Source organism: Molothrus ater, chromosome 7 (assembly GCF_012460135.2).
Source record: "Molothrus ater isolate BHLD 08-10-18 breed brown headed cowbird chromosome 7, BPBGC_Mater_1.1, whole genome shotgun sequence".
NCBI classification, from domain to species: domain Eukaryota; kingdom Metazoa; phylum Chordata; class Aves; order Passeriformes; family Icteridae; genus Molothrus; species Molothrus ater.
The window spans coordinates 11,661,137-11,683,241 of NC_050484.2; the positions used below are offsets into that span (position 1 = coordinate 11,661,137).

At 42.8% G+C, this 22,105-nt stretch overlaps 1 protein-coding gene across 1 annotated transcript in view; it reads left to right on the plus strand.

Annotated features, from left to right (window-relative positions):
- The window catches only part of CDK15 (cyclin dependent kinase 15), a 34,216-nt gene that overhangs the window by 2,754 nt on the left and 9,357 nt on the right, over positions 1–22,105 (plus strand). Inside the window, exons 5-10 of the mRNA XM_036386869.1 lie at positions 2,465–2,559; positions 3,347–3,409; positions 5,397–5,520; positions 6,086–6,206; positions 11,141–11,234; positions 16,168–16,231. Coding sequence (XP_036242762.1) covers positions 2,465–2,559; positions 3,347–3,409; positions 5,397–5,520; positions 6,086–6,206; positions 11,141–11,234; positions 16,168–16,231 — 561 coding nt within the window. The remainder of the gene's footprint in view (positions 1–2,464; positions 2,560–3,346; positions 3,410–5,396; positions 5,521–6,085; positions 6,207–11,140; positions 11,235–16,167; positions 16,232–22,105) is intronic.

Sequence of the window (22,105 nt, forward strand, 5' to 3'; positions counted from 1 at the left end):
GCAACTTTGTGCCAGTCTGTTTTATGGTATTAGTGAAAGCTATCCATGTAGGATGACACACATTAAGGTTTTTTCATTTCTTACTGCACTTGTGAAACTAGGGTTAATCTTGTGACAGGGATGAAGAGTCAGGGACCAGAAGTGCCAGCTTTCACAGAGCAGCACCAGCACAGGAGGACTCTCATAGCAGTCAACTCAGAATAATGAGAGAGGTTACTGAATCCACTCCAGGTTTATAACTGTAATTAAGACAAGAAAGTCCTTAGTCCAATTCTGTGTGAAAGCAGAGACACACCTAAATATGCCTATTTAAAAAATGGCTTGTGTTACGTTTCCTCATTTGCTGTGGTGCTTTTGCTCTGCATTTACACTTGCAGCCCACCAGTAAAATAAACCTTAAAAGCTTTATCTGCATTGAACTAATGATGCACCAAAGATCAGTACCCCTTTAACATGCTCTACTGGACAGGCTGAGAGTCTTAACTTCATTCATTATGGGAGGAAACAAGGGTGATCCTATGAAGGGTCTGCTTTAAGTAGGTCTTTTGTGCGCTGCTGAGCTTAGCAGCATCTGACACCTCAAATTTACAATGTAAGTCAGTAGCAAAAACAAAGCACAAGATTTATTAAGGCGGCGCATTCTCTGCTACCCTGGAGGAATGTGCTCCCCTGTCAAAGAGACGCTTCACCCCAGGAAGCCCCGCAGAGACAAAATGCGTTTAAAGCTCAGGTTCTGGCAGTAGCACCTGACACCCCAGCAGGGGGTTGTAGAAGCAACAAAGTGAGGAGCAGTTCCCAGAAGCCTGATTGAGGCACAGGCGCTGAATCCTCCATTTTACTGTGGACCCTCTGTGCTGCCCCTCTGGAGCAATAACTCCGGTCATATGGAATTTTTGAGGTATCACAGAGTCAGATTATCATGTTCTGTAGCAGATGGCTCTAGCCAGAGTCTTTTTACTAGATTCATAGGCAAGTGTGAAGCATGTTTAAGGTCCATACTGCTATGCACTGGGAACATACTGGTAGTAGCTAAATGGACTAATATCAGTGGCAGAGGCAGTTTAGCTGCAGCAACACCAAGCTCTGTGCAAGAACTACTTTGCAATCCAGTAGTGGTGCTGAATCAGGCATCCCTTACTGCTCAGTAGTCTCAGCAGTGACACAGGCTTGGGCCACAGCTGTGTCACACAGCGTAACTCTGGCAGTAGGGCTTTTAGAACCAGGTGCGATTGTTACAGTCACAAAAGTCAAAGTGCTAATCCAGTATAAATTTGTTTTGACTGCATGAAACTCTTAAAATATCTCATCTTGTGTGAAAAACAAAAAAGCAGCTTTTAATTGTGACCAAAACTATGCCTCCCACAGCTGGCCCATGCTCTGTATTGTGTGCTCCAGCTAATTCAGCTGAAACAAGATTGTATGCCGTGCCTTATTTGAATGAAATTTGTAGCACTGCGTGGTCTGACAGCAAACTAATTTGGTTTTAATCAGCAGCAAAAAGTGGGTCTGGAATAGCTCTGAGGCTATTCTGCTATGTCAGAAGCAGAACTAAAATCTCAAGTCAGGGACATCTGCTTTTTCGGAGCTTTGGGGCTTCTCTCTGTGTAGTTTGTGTTCCCTGTCTGTGAACAGCTGGGTCAGATTATTCAGTTGTGCCAGTGACCTACAGGCAAAGTAATCCCAGCTTCACCTCTTCCCCACATTCCTCCTCTGTACAGTTACTGCTATATTGTCTCACCCCTAAGGTAGCAAATGATTAAGCTGTGCACCCTGAGAAGCTGAGTTTCTGCTGAGAAGCTCCTTTCATACGTGTTCTGCCTGGAGCCTGCTCTAACATAGCAAGCCCAATGCACGGCCAAAAGGCCCAGAAGGCTGCAGCTCCTGCCTTAGCACAAGTCAGTGCTCTGTGGTCTATATGGGGCCAGAGACTCTTCCAAGTGCTGCCCCCATCCACACCCTGGATGTGACAAGGCTTGGCAAAGGCATGTCAGGACCTAAGGACCAGGGACACACAGTTGCAATGATGCTTTTGATAGTTAGGCTGAAAGAAAAATGTGCCTAAGTTTTATAAATACATACAAGTTACTATTCACTCAGTAACTTCATTCTGCTGCATTCTGGCTCTGGGAACTCCCAGATCCTCCCTCTCAGCATTTGCCATGAAAAAATTACATCTCCTCAACTTATAAGCTGACACATGGGAACTGTTACCTGCTCTTTCTGACAGAGGCAAGATCCCACCTCTGAGAGATGGATGGGCTTCTGCCAAGCCTGGAGCACGGATGCTTGCTTCTCTGCAGAGCTGTTCCATCCTCCTTCAGGCTCAGTAGCTGCCACTTATTACAGAACTGCCAAGTCTGGACTATTGCTCCCCAGTTGTTTTATTTTTCCTGCCTTGTTTTGTGCACAATCTCCTTCCACTTCCAGCAGCAGTAAAGTTGATCTTCCTTTTGTATTTTCCCAGCTTCTCTTCTCAAGTGCTTGAAACATGCCAACATTGTACTGCTTCATGACATTATCCAGATGAAGGAGACACTAACATTTGTCTTTGAGTACATGGTGAGTTCATGTTTTTCTAGCTTCCTGTGGAGCTAGTACTGGGAAGTATTGGGAAGTGGCTGCAGAATGAATTTACTGCTCTATGAGACATCTACAAAGAAACAAGTTGTAATGCTGTAGTGCAATGATTGATTTTCCTTCTTGATCTCCTGCTTTCCAGCCACACAGCCTTAGTCTTTTCTTTCTGCATACACAACAGCTGTATGCAAAAATAATTCCATGTCTTGTGTCCACTGGGGTGACAGACATTATTTACCTCCATTTCTGCCTTGCCAACACAATAAAAGTACTGTTTTTCAGCCACAGCAAGGATAGGAAATAATGATGTGAGCTCACATCCCAGCTGGGGTCAGATTTGGCACTGACCCCTGTGGCTTACCATGACCAAGCTGTGGATTGCTCTCATGGGGAGACCAGGATACCAATAAAATTCTCCGCTTGAATCTTGCTACTTCTCCTGCTTTTGCAGATAGTCGAACAAATGATAAAGAAAATAGAGAGGCTATGTCTTCTTATTGCAGCTTTATGGTTAGTTCTGGCACAAGGATGAATTCTGTTTACCAGCAGCTTCAGGTCACAAGTGCTGGGTGAGATAACAGGTCAGCCAGGTCACTGGTGTGGCCCAGAAATTAAGCACAGGCTTGTGGGCTGCATCAGACCAGATGTTCACCCACGTGAAATACGCAGCTTTCTAGCAGTTGCATGTTTTTCCTTTTACAGAAGAGGCATTGTTGGTAGAGGCATTTTACAGCAGAAGCTTTGCCTCAAGTTTTTCTCTTTTATTTAGCACACAGATCTAGCACAGTACATGGGCCAGCATCCTGGAGGACTCCATTCATGCAATGTTATGGTGAGTTCCTTAGAAGACTTGTATCCCTTAAGGCATGAGGAAGAGTTATTTTCCACTATGTATGGTCACTGTAAATTACTTACTAATATTTGTTACATGTATGACAAAAACTTGGGAGAAAATCTACCTTTGATGATATAACAAGCTCCCTCTCAGTCTCCAAACCTTTTTTCAGTTAGCTCCTCTTCCTATTTTCTGTGCCAACAAGCAGGCATTCAGCTTTTGAGAACAACGACATCTTGTGGCAAAGAAACCTCTCTCTACACAATTTTTTGTCCTTTTATCGTTACAACACATTATTCATCTCTCTAATTAAAAACTCTCACATCTCACTCTCTTCTCATTTGGAAATATCTTCATATTTGCAGTAATTTAAGTCCCTTTTGTATCTCCCATACCTTTTGTGATTGACTGGATCTGAACACAGCCAAACATGTACCCTTACTTTATAGACTGATGTTATAATAGTCTCCTGCTCTCCCTTGTATGCATCTTCACATTTAATTAACTTTCAGGACTGCTGCTGCACGCTGGCTTAAGGTTTCAGTGCAGATGTCCTCAGTGAATGCCTGGGCCCTTTTCCTGAGCAGCTTCAGTTAATTTATCTTACAGCTGTCAACAATAACTTTGTATCTTATCAAACTGCCTATTCATTTGGCTTTGTCAGATCTCTCTGAAGTTCCTCACTGTCACTTGTTATCACAACTAATCTAAATACTTCTGTCATCTTCAAATGTTGCCACATTGTTCACATCTTTTTCCAGATAGTTGTTAAGCAACACCAATTCTGATGAAGTTTTTTGGGGCCTCAGATTTTAAACATCCTTAAAGCTCAGCTACATCTGAGATGCAGTGTAGTAGTTTTGGCACAGTTCTCAAGGGTTCTGCTACCAGACATGCTCATAAAGCACATGGAGCACATGGCTGTAAGATGTACTCCCTGGCATTTCTGTGAATAAACACTAGCCAGCTGCTCTGCTTTCCTGTCCGGAATACTCACTGTCAGCAGGAACTGAACTGCAAATTATTTACTCCTCCTTCAGGAGGGTCATCTAGCTTGCTTCATTTTTGCTGGCAAATGCAGTTTGTTTTTTCTGAGTGATTCCTATGGAATATAAGTATGCAGTATGTTACAGGGACAATTGTCTGGTACAAAAATGACCTATGGGTGTCACTGTTTTTCCTCCTCTTCAGGTTAAACCTCTGGTGAAAAATATCTTTTCTCTCGTGATGTCTTACTACTTTTGCTTTCTATCCACTGTCAAACTTCATACCTTGTTTCAGCCCAACTTATTTTACCCCAGGCTTATTTAGACTACCATGATGGTGGGGGTTAGATATTTATTTCTTGGCTTCCTTTCTTCCTTGGTTTCCTTCTTCCTTGCTTGCTTTGTTCATCATATCTGATTTGCTGTATTTTTAAAATCAGGTCCTCATGTTATCTCCCAGCTTGAAGCCAACAGTTCCCATTGCCAGGTCAGTCAGTTCCCTGCTCCACTGCTGGCATGTGCAGTGGCCATGGAACCCAGTCAGCTGGTGCCATCTGGCTCAAGGGGGCAAACCTTCAGCTCCTTAGGTTTTCATTTTGTTTGGCTGTGTGTCTTTGTGTCTTTGTCTTGAGCACTGCAACCAGCACAGCTGCTGTTCTGAAAGCTGGGGTCTGTGTTTTGGCAAGCTGACCTCGCTCCTGCAATCAACAGTCCATTTCTAAAGAAAAGTTAAATTTCCAAAATGAGCATTTATGGACCGCAGTTAAACTGCCCTCCTGGCCAAATATTCCACCCTGAAAACCTCAGAAAGCTGTAGGGCAGTCATAACCCACCACAATTTTCTCCTCCTCAGCCAGCTCTACTCATTTTTGGGATTTTTACTGGTTTCTTACTTGCTTTGTCTCTGCTTTGTTCCAGGGTTCTCCTAAAGTTCAGAGTTAATGTATCAATGCAAAGTCACACAAAATCATTTCAGTTTTTTTGTTGGCTTTTTCCAGCTCTTCATGTTCCAGCTTTTGCGTGGCCTGGCTTACATCCACCAACAACACATTCTTCACCGAGATCTGAAACCCCAGAACTTGCTCATCAGTTGCCTCGGTGAGCTCAAATTAGCCGACTTTGGTGAGTCACAGTTTGGATACAGCTGTATATCTGCTCAGACCAAAGCTGTAGCATGCATATAGATCTGTATCCACAGCCAATTAAGGCAGAGAAACATAACCTTTGCTTGAACTTCAGGAAACTATTTCTGTGGTCAGTCCAGCTTTTCTTGTATTTATACTGATAGGTGCAGGGATTAAACTCATTTAAGTCAGAGCAATTACTGCCATGTAAAACTCATTCAAGAGAACAAAGAATCAGCCCCTCTCTGTTCAGAAAATAATGTAATGTGTGGAGTCCACAGCAATATGTGACCCAAAAAGCTTTCTTGGCATTGGTTTGGGATAGCTGCTTCAGTCTCAAATGATAAAGCCCTGCAAAACACAGCCTATTACTTGATTTGATCTGCCCCAGAGGTATATTCAAGAAACACTTTCTTTGTCAATTGCTTGTAAGCTGCATTGAGATTACTTGTGTTTAAAGAGAAAATGACGTCCTGTTTCAAATTATTATCATCTATTCACTCTACAGGTAGAAGGACTGTCCTAACACATTTTTTGTTGGTTTGTTGGGGATTTTTTTGCAGGCCTTGCTCGTGCCCAGTCCATCCCCAGACAGACATATTCCTCTGAAGTTGTGACACTCTGGTACCGTCCTCCTGATGTGTTGCTTGGAGCTACAGCTTATTCTTCTGATATAGATATCTGGTACTGACCAATATCAAAGCTCTGGGGTTCCCTAGGAAAAAATATTTTTATCTGAATTAAATTAAATCAGCCAAAGTTACACTAGTTACGGTTGTAAGTAGAGGAATTAACACTTCTGAGCAGTAAATTTGTGAGCAGTGTGGAGTTTTGTAGAAGTTTCATAGAGGGTTCATAGAAGTTTTGGGAATTATGTCACTACATCTCAGCTATGGATTGATACAAACCTCATCTGATAATATTTATGAAAGATATGCATCTTGTCTGGTAACATGTATGAAGCATTTTTGTGTCTTGCAACAGAACATTTTGCTCAATACAAGTGTATCTATGTAGTCAGCTGAGCCAGTAGTAACTCTCTGCAGAAATGGCTTTGTGTGAAAACAATGGATCCACAACTGCACCATCAATTACTTAGGCCTTGGTAACAGAATGTGGCATTAAAGGGTTTCTCGATGAGTCTGGAGATAGAAAGGTGTCTGAGATTTTAATTATTTCTCTGATACTGTGTCCTTCTTCTCAAAGACCATGTCTCAGATGCAGTCTGTATTTCACTCAGGAGAAGGGCTGTGTCTGTTAAAGCCTTGTTTCCTTATGAGCTCTACCCAAAAATCTTGATGTGTTTGGGAATCAAAAGGAAACAAGCTGCACATTCATAGATGGGAGAGGAGTCTCTGAGAGTGGGCAGAAAATAGCAGGATGAAGGCTTTGCAGGGTCCCAGTGGTCTTTGGACTGCCTTGGATGGTAGCTGGGCTAACTGTAAGGTTCATCAACCTTCTGTCTTACTTCTGCACCACCTGAGCCCACTTCCAACAACACAGTCCTGACATGCTCATGGGCAGCGTGCAACTCATGAAGTTGCAGGAGACCTTCCTTATTCTGGCAATTTTACATCTGTAGATGGTATTGCTGCTTCATCCTTTCTTCAGACAGTTAATCTTCTGCTTGTACCTGTCCCACCAGGACTTACTCTTAACTACTGCAGAGTCAAAGGCTGGGAAAGGGTAGGAGTGCAGCAGGCTGAAGAATGTGCAAGATGGCTGGCTAAGTTTACAAACAGCAAAGCTCCAGGTCTTCACAGGCTGTATCTCCCTCCAGAGGTCTGCAGCTTATCAGACACTCCAGTGACCCAAGTCTGGAGGGTAGGTCAGGGAAACGGAAGTTTTTAGATTGTTTACTTCCCTAGGACTGCTGCTAATTTAATTATTTAAAGACTTCTCTAAGGAGGAAAACCTTGCTAAATTCTAATGGCTTCCAGCTGCTAAGCCAGTCTAAATAGTCCTGTCTACTACCCCCACTACCTGTCATTTTTCCCTCCAGACAGTCTCTCAGAAATGTCTGCTGAGTTTGAAGAACATGTCTGCCTAGCAGATTAGAGGGCTTGTATCAGGCATAAGCCTGTTGGTTTTTTTCCCTGAAAGCTGACCCCTGTCCAAAGGCAGCTATGCACAGAAAACATGTCATTTCTGCCTATGCAAAACCAACATCCTCACTGCATAACTGTGCTCTGGTGTAATGAATAGCAAAGTAGGAGTGGTGTACAAAGATCCCAGCCCTAGCAGCACAGTGCTCTCCGTCTCACTGAACTACATCCACACTATGGGCACCTTTGTTATAACGCCTCCTTATAATAACAACATTCCAAGTGTTTGCCCTGAAGAAAGATGTCACGCTGAGAGAATAGAGACTACTTCAGTGAGCTCTATTCAGTAACTTCCTCTAACAAGAGTCATTTATTATCTTGATGTACACTGCATTTAAGTTCAATTTTTGTCTATTAGGAAATAATGTGAATTCACACAGATGTTACTTGTCTATTGGGAAGAAAGGAAAAAAAAAAAAAACTATGTCCTTTGGATGCTGCAATTTACATGAAGGCAGGTCAGAATGCCCTTGGTAATGGCATGAGACAGTGGGTGTCAAAGCCTTGGTTTAAAGAAACCAATTATAACAAAATAAAACATTATTGCAATTCATGCATAGTGTGCTTGAGCAGCAATACTGTCAGTGGGAGGCACATGGGAAGTGAATGAGGCCTTGAATAGATGAAGAGATATAGAAGGAGACTTGGTCGCTCTTGGACTAACTAGAAAAGCTGCTTTAATCTCTCTGTATCTCTTTTCTCTTTCTTTCTCCCTCACTATCTCTTCAGGACTTTAGAAGATTCAATTAAGGGATTTCAGGGAGATTACACTGCATATCAGAAGGACTTTTCTTTCTTTTTTTGAAAAACACCAAGTGCTTTATATACAGCCACATTAATGGCTGCAAACATCATGAGTGCCTTAAAATGTCTTTTCAGTCAGTCTTTCCTTGTATAATCTTCCATTAAAAAAAAAAGAGAGAAAAAAAACCCACAGTGGTCTTCCCTGGTAGATTCATGTAGAATAGGAGTTTACATGCAGTCATTTAACATGGACCTGCCAGGCTCACTACAGCCTTCTCCTCAGCCTGGTCCACAGTGCCCCACTATGGCAAACTGGGAGATATTGGCTAAGGGCTCCACTGTACAGAGCAGGCTTGGTGATGAACAAGAGGAACAATATATTTCTGGTTGAATATAAAATTGCCATCTCCTAGTGCCAACAAAAACTCCCAAACATGGAGGGGGAGCTGTGGGATGCTGTAGAGATATCTCAAATCTTAATCCTGATGAGCACCTTTCCGCTGTGTGATGCAGCACTGTGGACTGAGGGCAAGGTGCAGTGTTCAGACCTTCCCCAGGGATTGCAGGTGGATACAACTGTACTGTCTGAATCAGCTCTGCTTATGCTCCTTGAATATCTTTGTAACTTCTCCTACTACTTTAACTGTCACTGTTTTGATTCATGTGCATATCTGGCACTTGCTAAAATATCATGTCTAGGCCTCTTCCCAAAAGACCCCTCCCTCTGCCCTATCTCTTCCCAAGGCAGTTTTATAGAACTGAGACCCTCTTAAAAACTTATAGACTGGAAGGAGTAAGAAGACTTGAGAAATTAATATTAGAGGAGAAAGAAGGAAAAGGGGAAAGCAAAACAACCCCAGGTCTAAGTATTTAGAAACATTTAAAATTAAATGCTTTTGAATCATCCTCATTATCAGAAGGACCCTCATAATGCCATCAGAGCTGTAACTGTCACTCTCAGAGGGAAAGCTGAGGCCTCTACTGCAAGGCTAATATGAGTACCATTACTTTCCAAAGTTCCTGCTCTTGCCAGTCTAATGGCCCTTTCTAGCTAGGATATCAGAATGCAAACTGTGGTAGAACATCAGCATCACTTGTTCCAAAAACACAGACAGTTGTTTCTCTTCCCCCTCCAAATCAAGAGTACCCAAATTGCTTTGACCATGCACAGTTGAACTTGTGCAATGCAATCGGCCGATTACAGCAGCCCCTGGGGTTGCAAAATAGGGTGAGCCACTTGGACACATCCATCAGCTGTGAAAACAGTCTTGGTATGCCACTGGGCTCAGTAGAATCTATCTGTGGGCTCCAAAGTAATGTCTAATCATGTGGTAGTGCTGTGAAATACCAGGAAAACTCTTTGTTGCAAAAGCTGTGGATTTAAGTTTCATGATGCCTGGACTCTGTAAGAGGATATTAGACAAGCAAAGAAGCTCATCTCACCAGTCTTGCCAAGGTTAGAGCACAGGAAGCTAAGGGAAAATGCAGCAGAGATGTTTATGAAAACAGTCTTAGATATGGATCTGCAAACAGGCTTGGCACCACCTGGTGTGCAAGGATGACCAAAATAAATACCACAGATGAATTCCATGCCAGGGTTTCAACTGACCACAGCCAGGTGGGAAAAGCAACTACAGTATTGCAAAAACAAGGTGCAAAGGGTAACACAGGAGTACAGGCGACCAGAACAGATTAGCAGTTATTGCTAAGCAAGTGAAAATAATACTTTCAGAGCTTGTAAGACAAAGCTGGGTTGTCAAGAGTTGAGCCTAAAGGACTCAAATATGATATAACCAAAGAAGAATGAGACTGAAACCTGAAGAGTTCAATGGAGCTTAGTGAAAAGACAGAAAACGTAGAAAAAAATTGAAGGAAATTATTAAGAAGTAAATGAGTGCAGTTTTACACCATATAGTAAGTGATGAGAATAGTTGCAAATAGGCAATTCTACCTTGATCACAACTATTTCATCTTTAATGCCATGAGGACTAATCCACCTTAGCAAAACGAAGCAATTTGGCAGGTGTTGGGTTTTTTTAAGCTGTCTGGTTTGTTTTAGAGCAAGTGTAGAGCAGGGGATGACATAAAAATAAGAATATTTTAACTTGCTGTTATGACCAGGTTTTTTTTGCTATGAAATCTTACCTTCAGCTTTCCAATGAAGAGCTAATTGCTTCTGAAGGAAAATGGCTATAGTAGTGAGTGCCTCTCAGTTCTTTCTGCATCTAATATATCCTTCAAGCCCATGAAATGTGTAGTACCTCCCTGTTTATCTTTCCTACTGTAAGTACTCCAATTTTGTACCCTTTTCTTATGGAAAGTCCATGCACAGGCTTCTGCCACGATCCTTTTTTCACATAGTTTGTAACAGGATTAATGGACAGAGACCTGAAACCATGTTTTGATACTGGAAAAGAAAGATAGTGCTTAGTGGGCTTCTTTTCCAAGGATATCACCTGTCTTGTCTTGATGGTGAAAAGTGATTTTTTTTTTTTTTTAGTGGGTGAGAAAAAGGAGATGGAAACAGACATGTATGGAACCTTGACCCCTTTGGGTTTTGAAATCCTGGAGGCATGTGAATGTAACTTATCTTTGGTCTGCTCCCTTCCTGTTTCTCTTGTGCACTTGTATCAAGATTTCTGCATTTACAAATCAGAATTCCTAAATTTCCATTCCAACAATTATCTCTGCCTCTCTCCCTGCCCATCCTAACAATCATAATATATATATCATTTATGTGAATGAGCTAATACCTTGGGTTTCTTGCAGGAGTGCAGGCTGTATATTTGTGGAAATGATCCAGGGTCAGCCAATATTTGCAGCAACTTCTGGTACTCATGAACAACTGGAGAAGATCTGGGCGGTGAGTAAAATACACTCTGAAATGGAAGAGAAAAGGAATCCATTGCTCCAGCCTAGTTAATTTTGAAGTCCTAAGCATAGATCCTGTGAATAGCAGAAATAATTTTGTCTAATCTGCCAAATTCATAGCAGACTTTGTAACCCATTTTAATTTGTCAACTTTCTTACAGACTCAGGAGTAAATCTAATTACTTCCTTTTGATGTTTGTCATCTCATCAAAAATTTAAAGCCAATTAAAGTGACATCAAATTGGAAAAGGCATAAAAGGTGTGCAGGTACTGCAAATTCTGTTGCTTCTTTTTAAATCCTTTACTTACTGTAGGATACAGCACACCACATTCTCTAATACTGCTCCAGAATTACCTTGAAAATAGCAAGACCCTGAGGTTTGTCAGAGATCCTTCTTCATTTTAACTTGGCACATTTTGTATCGTCCAGTTCATGGTACGGCTCTAGAGACTGATTTGGCATAATGGAAAGCGTGAAATTACTTTATAAAGGTAGCAGTGAGTGAGAGCAACATATTTGGGACCTTCCTAAGTCATTTTCCCTGCTGGGGAAGCAGCAACACAGAGGCACATTCCGAGGGCAGGTGGCAGAACTGAGGCAGTCAGCAGCACTGACAGGTTCTGTGCACTCCTGGCCACTCGTGCTGACCCTGTTACTGACTCAACAGCGAGGTCATCCTAAGCATTCATCTTAGGTCTTGCTGTAGCTATCACTTGGTCTGCTCAGCCTGGACAAGAGGAGTCTGAGGGGAGACCTCACTGCGGTCACAACTTCCCTGTGAGGGGAAGAGGAGGGGCAGGCACTGATGTCTGCTCTGTAGTGACCAGTGACAGGACCAGAGGGAATGGCCTGGAGTTATGTCAGGGGAGGTTTAGGTTGGATATTACAAAAAGGCTCTTCACCCAGAGGGTGGCTGGGCACTGGAACAGGCTCTCCAGGGAAGTGGCTGCAGCCAAGACTGCCAGAACTCAAGAAGTTTTTGGACCACACTGTCAAGCACACAATGGAATTCTTGAGGTGTCCTGTGCAGGGCCAGGAATTGGACTCAATGATCATTGTGTTTCTGAAACATGGGTTTTTAAAGGAGAAAGTACAGAAAAAATAAAATTCATTAAAATAATGAGAAATTACTTCATAGCCATTAGACTGCATAAGTCAGATTTTTAGACTTGAGTTCAGTCCATTTAAATAAATGCTGAATTTCTCTTTCATAGAGAGTGGGGGGGAAAAAGAATTATTGGCGGGGGGGGAATCCATACTTGGCCAACTAACAAGGTTCAAAGCCAGGGCAGGGTCCAGCTTCTCAGAGTGTGAATGAAGGCTATCCTTACACTTATGTCTGTGAAATCTCTGGATACATTTCCTGTGGGTTTGCATTAGAGGATTATAGCATTATCGTAATTTCTCTGGTATTATAACTAATACCATGATTAACAGGATTTGTGCCACAGAAGGCAAAAAAACCCCTTATTTAAAAGTCCTGAGGAAGTTTAAAGAGCTATGAAATAATTAGTGCTTTTCACAGGAGGTTTTATGATATTATACAGCCTGGAATGAGGCTCTGTGTTAGACCAAGATTTCAAAGCTCCTTAGAGGCTTTCGATGTCTAGCATGAGAAATTTTGCTGAGTGTGAGGTTCAGAATGGAGATTCCTACTGTTTTCTCATAGTCAGCTCCTTTCATGTACTACTAGTAGAGGCACCCTGCACTGGTAGAGAGACCATCTGCATTTATGTGCATGAGTCTCTATCACCCAGTATGCTCATCTCCATGTGGGACTGTTGGTTTACACACCATATAGATACATGGTTGGAAAATCCCCATTCTGTGAAATGTGTTTGTCCTGTTGAATCATCAGGACTGACTGGCTGTCATTTTACCAAAAATTGTTCTAGAGGCAAGTGCCACCTAAAGCAGTCTCCATCTCCCATCTCTATCCCTGGCTGCTCATTGCTGGTCTGTGTCACCTCTCACTTGTGGGGCTACATGAACTGGGGACCCTGCAACTTTGTTTTCTGCCTGGCTTACTCTAAATGAGAACAGCTTCTTGCCCTTCTCATCCTCTGGCTGCACAAACAGTAGCCCTAATGAGCACTGGTACTCATGAAGGCATGGCCCAGGAGCAGGGCCAAATGTGAAGACAAGGCTGGCAGTGTTGGTTATGGAAGTGTGGCATGAGTGAACAGGAACTCCAGCATCTCCAGTTTGCTCATGGCATGGAGAGCAAGCAAACCTGACCAACTCAAGATTCATTATTCAAATTTTAAGAGGCCGGGCATAGGATTTGCATGCAAAAGCTCCATCTTATTGATTAACATCATGCTGAGCTGGACTTCCTGAGGGCTGGATTAGGCTACAGAATGGCACCAGGGTGCTTCTGCTGCTGAGCCAAACATTGTGCCAAATGAATGACTACAAGGCTCCTCAACACAAAACATACAATAAGACTTCCCAACAAAATTAAACAAAATCAGCTAGGTTGATTCCTTCAGCTAAGTCATCACAAGAGAAGCAAGCAGTTAGAGGGCAGAGAGAAAGAACAATGATTTACACCATCTTAAAGCTCTTGCTGAAATACAAGCACTGTAAAAATGTTTCTGGCTCAAAACTCTTTCTTCCCCAGTGGTCTGAACTGACCTGCACCAAGACCTTTCACTATAGAGTGTAGAGAAGTTGTTTTGTTTTTTCTGATGACATGGACAAGAGAGTTAACATCTAGATTTAGGGTGGATACACAACAGGTAAAACAATTGTCAGAGTATAATTAATTTCAAATAAATAATTGTAACACATTGTCTGATTTGGTAAAGAATCTCACTAAAGGTCCAGGGTGGGAAAAAGAAGAGAAGAGAAGAGAAGAGAAGAGAAGAGAAGAGAAGAGAAGAGAAGAGAAGAGAAGAGAAGAGAAGAGAAGAGAAGAGAAATGAAATCACTTGCCCCATTTGTTTTCCATTGGAAAACAAAAAGAGATGCAAGTTTACAGGTTGGAAAAGTATCTTTTGTAATGAAAAGGATCAGAAAATGCAAATATACATTCATATGGCATTGAGTGATTGGTGCTCTGAACACTTTCACTCCCCAATGCAGTAAAATGTAACATTTGCTGTAATCCTTATGTAGAAAAGTATAAGCACACGCAAATAATTATTTGTTTAAATTCTTCACCAAAAGAATCAGAATGCTGAGCTGACCCTGTCAATATGATTTTACCATGCACTGAACTTACCCAGTTTCCTCTGATGCCTGTAGAACTGATGTTTGACAGCTCACAAGAAACCTTGAAGAATGAGGGCCCACTGAGCAGGGCTTCCTGGAAAGCTAACAGGATAGCAAAAAGAAAGCAATTTCTGGATTCAAGTTCAAATTCCAACTCTCTCTTTCCTGTGCATACAGAGTTTGCTTTGGGCAGACTTGTCCTAGTCACATAATATACCAGTCAAAAAGGCATCCTCACCCAGGGCTGCCAAATTACCCATGGTGCAAACCAGCTTCCAACGTCCCCAGTTGGCTGAACGCTGCACGACACCTTCTCTTTGGGGAGCTTTCAAGCTTCCAAGGTGATTTTACAGGTGAGAAGAGACAAGGATCATCCCCCTTAGTCTTTGCTGTGGCAGACTGAGCCCATGAACAGTTTGAAACCGTGGGCCACAGCAACTGCACGCCGTGCTAACGTGTGCCAGTGATGAGATGCACACCCTGTTTGTGGCTGTCTTCTCCAGGCAGCTGCAATTGTCACAGCTGCTTCCCAGCTGTGAGTGAGAAAAATAATCAACTACCTGATGCTTTACAACTGCCACAAGCGGGCTTTATAGTTCTTCCTTCTTTAATGTGTTTTTTCACTGATGCCTGTTTTCTTGCAATCTTAATACAAATTTTGGGGAGGCCAAGTTCCCCATGTCATATATCTCAGCTCACACTTTAAGAAACAGGAATTGTCTATCATATGCAAAGGGTAACTAATGTGAGACAAATCTAGTGTTGGAGAATAGAAAGTAAATAAAAACCCTGAAACTTTTCATGTTAAAATTTCACTGCTTTTTAAGGAAACCTGATAATTCTGGGTGTTGTCTGGATGAAAGCTTTGAATGCTTGGAGCTAGCAGTACTGATTTATACTACCAAGGCACATGCTGTGAATTCTTCTTAAATATTTGGCTTTACTGCTTTAGCACACATCATCAATAGGCACAGGGCACTTTGCATGCATTAACTAATAATAATAACAACACTAAACATCTGCAATTGCAGAAATTTGGATATGTCACACATTTCAGCAACTAAAATGAACTTGAAGGAGGCTTTACTGGTCCAGACTTTGCTCAGTGAGCAGCTGCTCACTGCTGCAAGCTCACTGCTGGAGCCCACAATCCTCAATAAAAGCCAAAGACACTGCTGAAGCTCTGTATCCTTCAGAGTGAGGCTCTGCACTGCTTTCTAGCTCCAGCTACTAGACCTGTCTGCCAGCTTTACTTTTTTACCTCAGAAGGCAAGGGTTTCTCTCAGAGCTCAGAGCCTGTGCTGCTGCTGAACATACCAGCTGCTGCCAGTGCAAGTGGGCACAGTAAGTCCCCAGTGCAGCTCTGGTGTGGCAGGACACCTTCAGCACTGAAAAAGGCTCAACTGTGTGACCCCTGGGCTGGCAAACACAGGCAGCAGTGACACCTGGCAGTGAAGCTGCATATGCCTTCACTGATGTTCCCAGGAGCAAGAGCATTCAATCTCAGCAGGAGCCTTTCTGCTACATAATCAAGTGCTAAAATGTCAGTGCCCTTTATGCACAGTGGTAGATCCAGCACCAGCCAGGGCAGTGTGATTCTCCTTTACAGGGAAGGCCAGTCACTCTCCACTGAGAATGATTCCTCCAACTCCACACCAAGGCCAAAATGGGCAAAAAGAGGTCATTGCTCTTCTCACTCCTTTTGCAGGTATTGGGGGTCCCAACTGAAGACACCTGGCCAGGATTTTCCAAGCTCCCCAACTACAACCCAGGTAGGATTTAACTCATGAGAAGGCCAGCTTTTTCTCAGAGCCACTAGCTACTCCATTGTTGGGTCAGTAATTCTTATTATGAAAAATCCTGTGCTTCGGTGTTACTAAATCCCTTGAGCTACGTAATGACAGTGGTGTAGGACCTACAAAAGGACTGGGACTGGCTTAGTTTACAAACAGAGGTATGTGTGTGCCAAAATTGCTTCACTGAGTGCTGGTGTGTGTAAGTCTAATGGAAGATTTCATTGCTCCAAGTCTTACAGTGTATTTAGTCTCCACTCCTCAGTGGAGTGGAGCAAAGGACTAATGTCTCCTGGTTTAGACTGGAAAAGTTGACAGGCACCTGGAGATACAGTTTATCTGAACTTTCCTTATTTTTATGGAGATTGGTTTGGGGACCTTTAAACCTCAGCTTTAAAGGTCACTGTCCCTGATTTTGATGTCGGCAAGGTGAGAAATCTGTGTGATTTACAAAGCTGGATTCTTTTATTTCCACATGAGCTGGTAGAGAAGTCTGTGTCCTGAACTTCAAAGGGCCAGTTGTCTCTTATTTTGATGTGGGCAGGTTGAGAAGTATGCTTTGAAAAGCTAGCTCAGTCACTCTCCCTCTCCCTCTCTCTCTCTCTCCCTTTCTCTCTTTCTCTTTTTGTTTAATGTTTTCTCCTGGGAAAATATATTCAAGTGTCAGTGAGGGGAAAATGATGAGCACTGATTCTCAGCCTCTCAGCAGGATCATTCTGTAAGAGAAATATTAAAGTGAAATATTAAAAACCCTAGAATGTGAAATTCAGCCATCCAAATCTAGCCATTCTCACTCACTTATACCATAGGAGAGTGGTGGGGGGAGCCTGTCTATCTGGACAGGGAAAAAAAGAACAGGGGGGAGAGGAGGAGGGAGAAGACGTGCTTTGAGCAAGAGGTTTACAGGTTTAGTAGAGCATAGTAACATCTTTTCAAAGAAGTGGGTGTTGCTCTGTGACCCAGTCCAAGATGCCCCTCCTTTGATTCTGGTGCATGAACACTAAACAGCCCCCATTTTCACATGGTAGCCGAGATTGGCTGAACAATAACCTGGTCTCACAGTCGAAAGGACTGGAATCTTTCACACAATTAGCTGAGACACATTAATCAAACCAGCGTGAAATGGGAATGTGTCGCTGTCCACAGCAAGTTTAATTTGGATAGCAAGCAAGCACAGAGCAGACAGCTGGAGGAAGCATTTTCTTCTCTAAGTTGTAGAAGGCCTGGCTGGATAGTCTACAAGTTGAGAAGAGTAGTCTGGGAGATACAGAAATGCTCATGTGTGGGAGGAACTAATCACGAAGAAGTTTTTTATGCCAGCCATCTGCTAATACAAAGCCTCAAACATACAAACTCTGAGTGATGATGGTTAGGTATCCTGGTGCTAGGTAGAGGCACAACCTGGAAATGCAAGCATTAAGGCTATGTTACCAAAGAAACTTGCACAGACAACAAAGAATGTGAAAGCCTAGAACTGCTCTGAGTAGTGATTCCCTCAGCTCTGTTTTGTCTGAGTAGCAGTGCTGTCCTCTGCTGCTCTGGAGGGTGCCAATGGCAGGGCTGGGAAGGAGAGGACAGGCACCTGGACAGCAGGGCAACAACCCCAGTGAAGCTGAGACATCATAAGCAGTTTTCAAGCCTGACTTGCTTTCAGACTTGATAGAAAGTTTCCCTAGAGGACTCCAGAGGGCCAGAATTGACCTGTGCTGTGCTGTGATACTGGAATGCTGGTGCCTTTATGGCAGGACCAGGCAGAAATGCAGGACTCAGAGGACACTTCTGTTGGAGCACCCCACGGAGCTGGCAAACACATGGAAGATGCTCTGTCAGTGTTAGGGGCAACAGCTGTGTTAGCTGGAGAGGCAATATCCCTTTCCCCTCTTGAGAGCCTAAGGGGCTGCGAGCTGTTCCAGCCACATATGGGAGCCAAGCACTTGGCTCACACCTGGATTACACAAGCCAGTCTGGAAGAGGAAGGCTAGTCTGAAGTTGGATTATTTGCCCTACTCATGAACTAAATCAATTCACTTTTTGATGAGACTGCTGGTAAAAAGACAATTAGTCTCTTTGTTTAAAGTTGAATGCCATTTATATGCTTCTGGGCACTTCCCCTCTCTTCCCTGAAGCACAAATGCTGTTCCCCCCCCAGGACATGCTCAGCCCCAATACTGTCTGTGGAGTCAGCCTGAGCAAACCTTCTCTCCTGAGGTTTTTCCCAGACCATTTGTGCGAATCTGGGTGCCTGGGTTGGTTCAGATAAGCAAACAAACTTTGGAGCTCTTCTCCAAATCTGATGGTTTGAATTCTTTTAGCTAGTCCTATTGATGTTCACACTGAGCACAGGCAGCAAACAAACAAACAGGTTCCTGCCCGCGGCAAGGAATGAACACGGGCAAAACAAAGCACTGAGGTGTGATCCTATTCTCATTGAAGTTGATGGTAAAACTCCCACTGGATTCAGCAGCAGTAGGCGCAGCCCCAGACTGAGACTGTTACTGGAAGGGTTCCTGGGCCAGGTGGGTTAGTAGGAATCTTTGAAATGAAAGCTGGAAATCTTTAGATGTTTTTCTGTCACTGCTGTGGGCTTGAGCACATCCTGCTGCAGTCTGGAAAGGATAGAGCATGGGCTCTGTGAGTCAGGCACACACAGGGCAGCTGGAGGAAAAGCAGCTCCTCTGCCTCCTCTATGGGCAGCTGGCAAGGGATGGAATGTGCAAAGGCGTTTTTGACTGCCCTGTGCCCTGGTGTCTTGCACAACGTTCAAGAACACCCTCATGCCCATTCCCTACAGTTTGCCAAAGTCTCAACCTGACTCCAGGTGAATGGGAAGGATGGGTGAGTAACCTGTTTGTGGCCAGCCCTACAGCTTGTGATGTCACCTTCTCTCTGCAGGAGTGGCACTTGGGATAGGGAATTATGTGCAGTCATAGGGCCTGCAAGCAGGTTGGAGAGCCATTCCCTGGAGAACAGGAAGGACTGGGAGAGCTCCTGCCCCACATCTCAGCACAGTCGCTGCCTGTCTCCCTGGCTCCCCGGGCTTACCAGCCCTACCCATAGTGACAAGGCTTTGCCCTGTGCTTGTTCATTTGTTCTGTTCCCTCATTTTGCTTCCCCTGAAAGAGGCAGTTGCAGCTCTGTTAACACTATTTTTGAAAGCTCTCATGCTGAGTGAGCTCAAATCCTTGCATTAATCTACTGCTGTGTTCATTTCACTGCGCTGAAAAGCAGTGAGTTTAAATCCCCTCTAAACACCATTGGTGACACCAGAAGGCCAGTGTTTTGATCCAGCCCCATTAATGGTTACAAGTTTGAATCTAGACAGCAGGGGTCAAGGGCAGGAAAGGATTAGGAATCACAGCCCATGACATTAAGCTAGTGCTTTTGCCAACCTGGGAATGCTGGAGCGCCCAATGTACCAAGTTAGTTTTTATTTCCTTTTCCTGAAATTTGGATTCCAAAGAATGGGAAGCAGTGCATACCTATCCATAACATGATGAACTGAGAGTGAGCTTTACTCCTTGATTTGTTGCACAGGCTGAATGATGAACTTGCCTGTGCCAGGTAATATCACCTCACAGAGCAGATGCAGATTTCACACAAGGCCTTTTCAGATGTATCAATGACTTTCAAATAAAACCTAGTTTTTCATTTTTCTGCCGGCTTTGGTATGCTGAATGAGATTTAGAAGCTTTCCAGAGTCAACTTGTGCTCCCAGGTATGTTTTCAGTATCTGCTGCGTTTCCAAAATGTCACCAGCAGATGGAGGCAACAAGCAGCACGCCCTGAAATACAAACTTCCCATGTCATTTGTGAAAATGCAGATGAAGTCTGCATTCCGAGTGCTTTGGGGTTTTTTTGTAATCTCACTTTTTATGTTGATGTTTCATTTAACACATGGGATGGTTGAAAACTGAATTCTAAAACGATAAAATTTTTATTGTCATAATAAACTGCATGTGGCTTTGATCTCAAAGGGAAGAGCAGCACTGTAACTAATGTGCAATGTATGCTAGCCAGGGTGTAGGGAAACTTCCCATCTGTGTGGCAATGGGCACAGCCTGCAGTTTCCAGCCTGCCACACAGACAGAGCTCTGCTCCTGTCCTGAAGCCACAGAGATTTCACTAATGAGAGGAATTTTCTCTGTGAGCCTGCAACCCCACTGCCTTCATCCAGCAGCACTTGGCATCCCTTTTCTCTCTCTTCATCAATTAGGAAAGTTTAACTTTTGTCCTCTGGCTTGCTTGCCTCATTATCAGTTCATTAGCCACTTCCACCTGGGTTTTCAAATAGGAAGGTATTTCCTCATTAGCACACTCTACCTTGCATAAGGATAGAAAATAACAAACCCACCGTGCTACCTTTCAGATCTACTCATACTGTTAAAAAAGCCAATCAGCCCTACACAATCGCATCATTTTATGTCTACATCATCACTGTGAGATGATTAAATCAGAAGTTCATCCACTTTTTTGAATGATCTAAATATTCTTTATCTCTTACCTTTATGGAGTAGCTGTTTACAGTGTTTTACAATTTTAGATTGCTCTTAATCTTACAGTAGGGAAAATATTTACAGTCCTGTTTTTACCCTGCTCAACACAATGGGGCCTCGGCATTCTCTAAGGATTTGTCTATATGGGGTCAGTCAGGAGATTAATCTGAACTGATTTAAACTGCATTAGTTAACTGCATTAAGTCCTTGAGCAGAGACACACAGTTTTCTTACCCATATCTTCCATTTATAATCAAAGCTCTGTATACTCAAAGTGGCAAATTTGGCAGTCCTCACTCAAGCTGAATTCTTCACTGAGAGATGAGTTTGGACAGGGACAGGAGTAGTTGGCTCGCTGGCTCTTACACTACCCCTTGCAGATAATTATTAATCTCCAGGTTACATAAAAGATAAATTTAAGTCAAGAGGCTTGCTCAAGACAGCAAACTCTAATTCAGGTATTCCTTCCAGTTCCCAGTAAGCAAGCTGATATTTCTATTTCTAAGACACCTCTATTTCCAAGACACCTCTATTTCCTTTTTGGAATGTTAATCCTGAAAATACACTCTGCAAAAACAAAGCGACATTTCACTAAGATATCATTGAAACGTTTTGCCCTGCCGTTACCAACTCAACATGCATTTTTAAAATTCTGTGTTAAACTCATTAAAGAATATTAATGTTAAAAGATTTCAGTACAGTACTTAAATAATCTTGGCATTTTTACTAATATTTAATGAAATTGATATATTGTCATAAAATGTTTTTATCTCACAAATCAAATTTTTCTGACAGAAAGTTACCACATCTGAAAGTTTTTGGCCAGCTCTGTGAAGAGATAAAAATTTCTACCTCACACAGAAAATTTTTTTGCCTTTCCAAACCACTTTTAAAATTGTTTTTCTTCTATTCTGTCTGGAAACTTTACATGGGTAATTTATTTTTACACTTTTGTTACAGTCAAGGGGGCAAAAAAAAGGAAAGATGATCAGTGAAAATGTTACTAGTGATCCAAGAGCAATGTTCTGCCAGTCTTGGTGACTTATTTAGGAAGGGAGTATTCAAGATGCTAATATATAACTTCTATATATTGGTGATATTCCAGTGCTGTGGCACATAAACAGCCATAAATCTCATCCTAAGTTATATTCCCATTTACTGCTCTAGAAATTACCTTAGTATTTGGGTGTAGGAGAACAATTCAATTCTGAACTGTTACTTACCCTGTGAGAGGTTTAACAACCTGGCTTGCCTGGTTTAATGGTGCAAGATTGCTGCTGGAAAGGTCAAGGGCTGGAAGTTCAGTCATTTGCACTTTTTCAAGTTGTCTGTGCATCAAGTCAGACATAGGGTCTGGCAC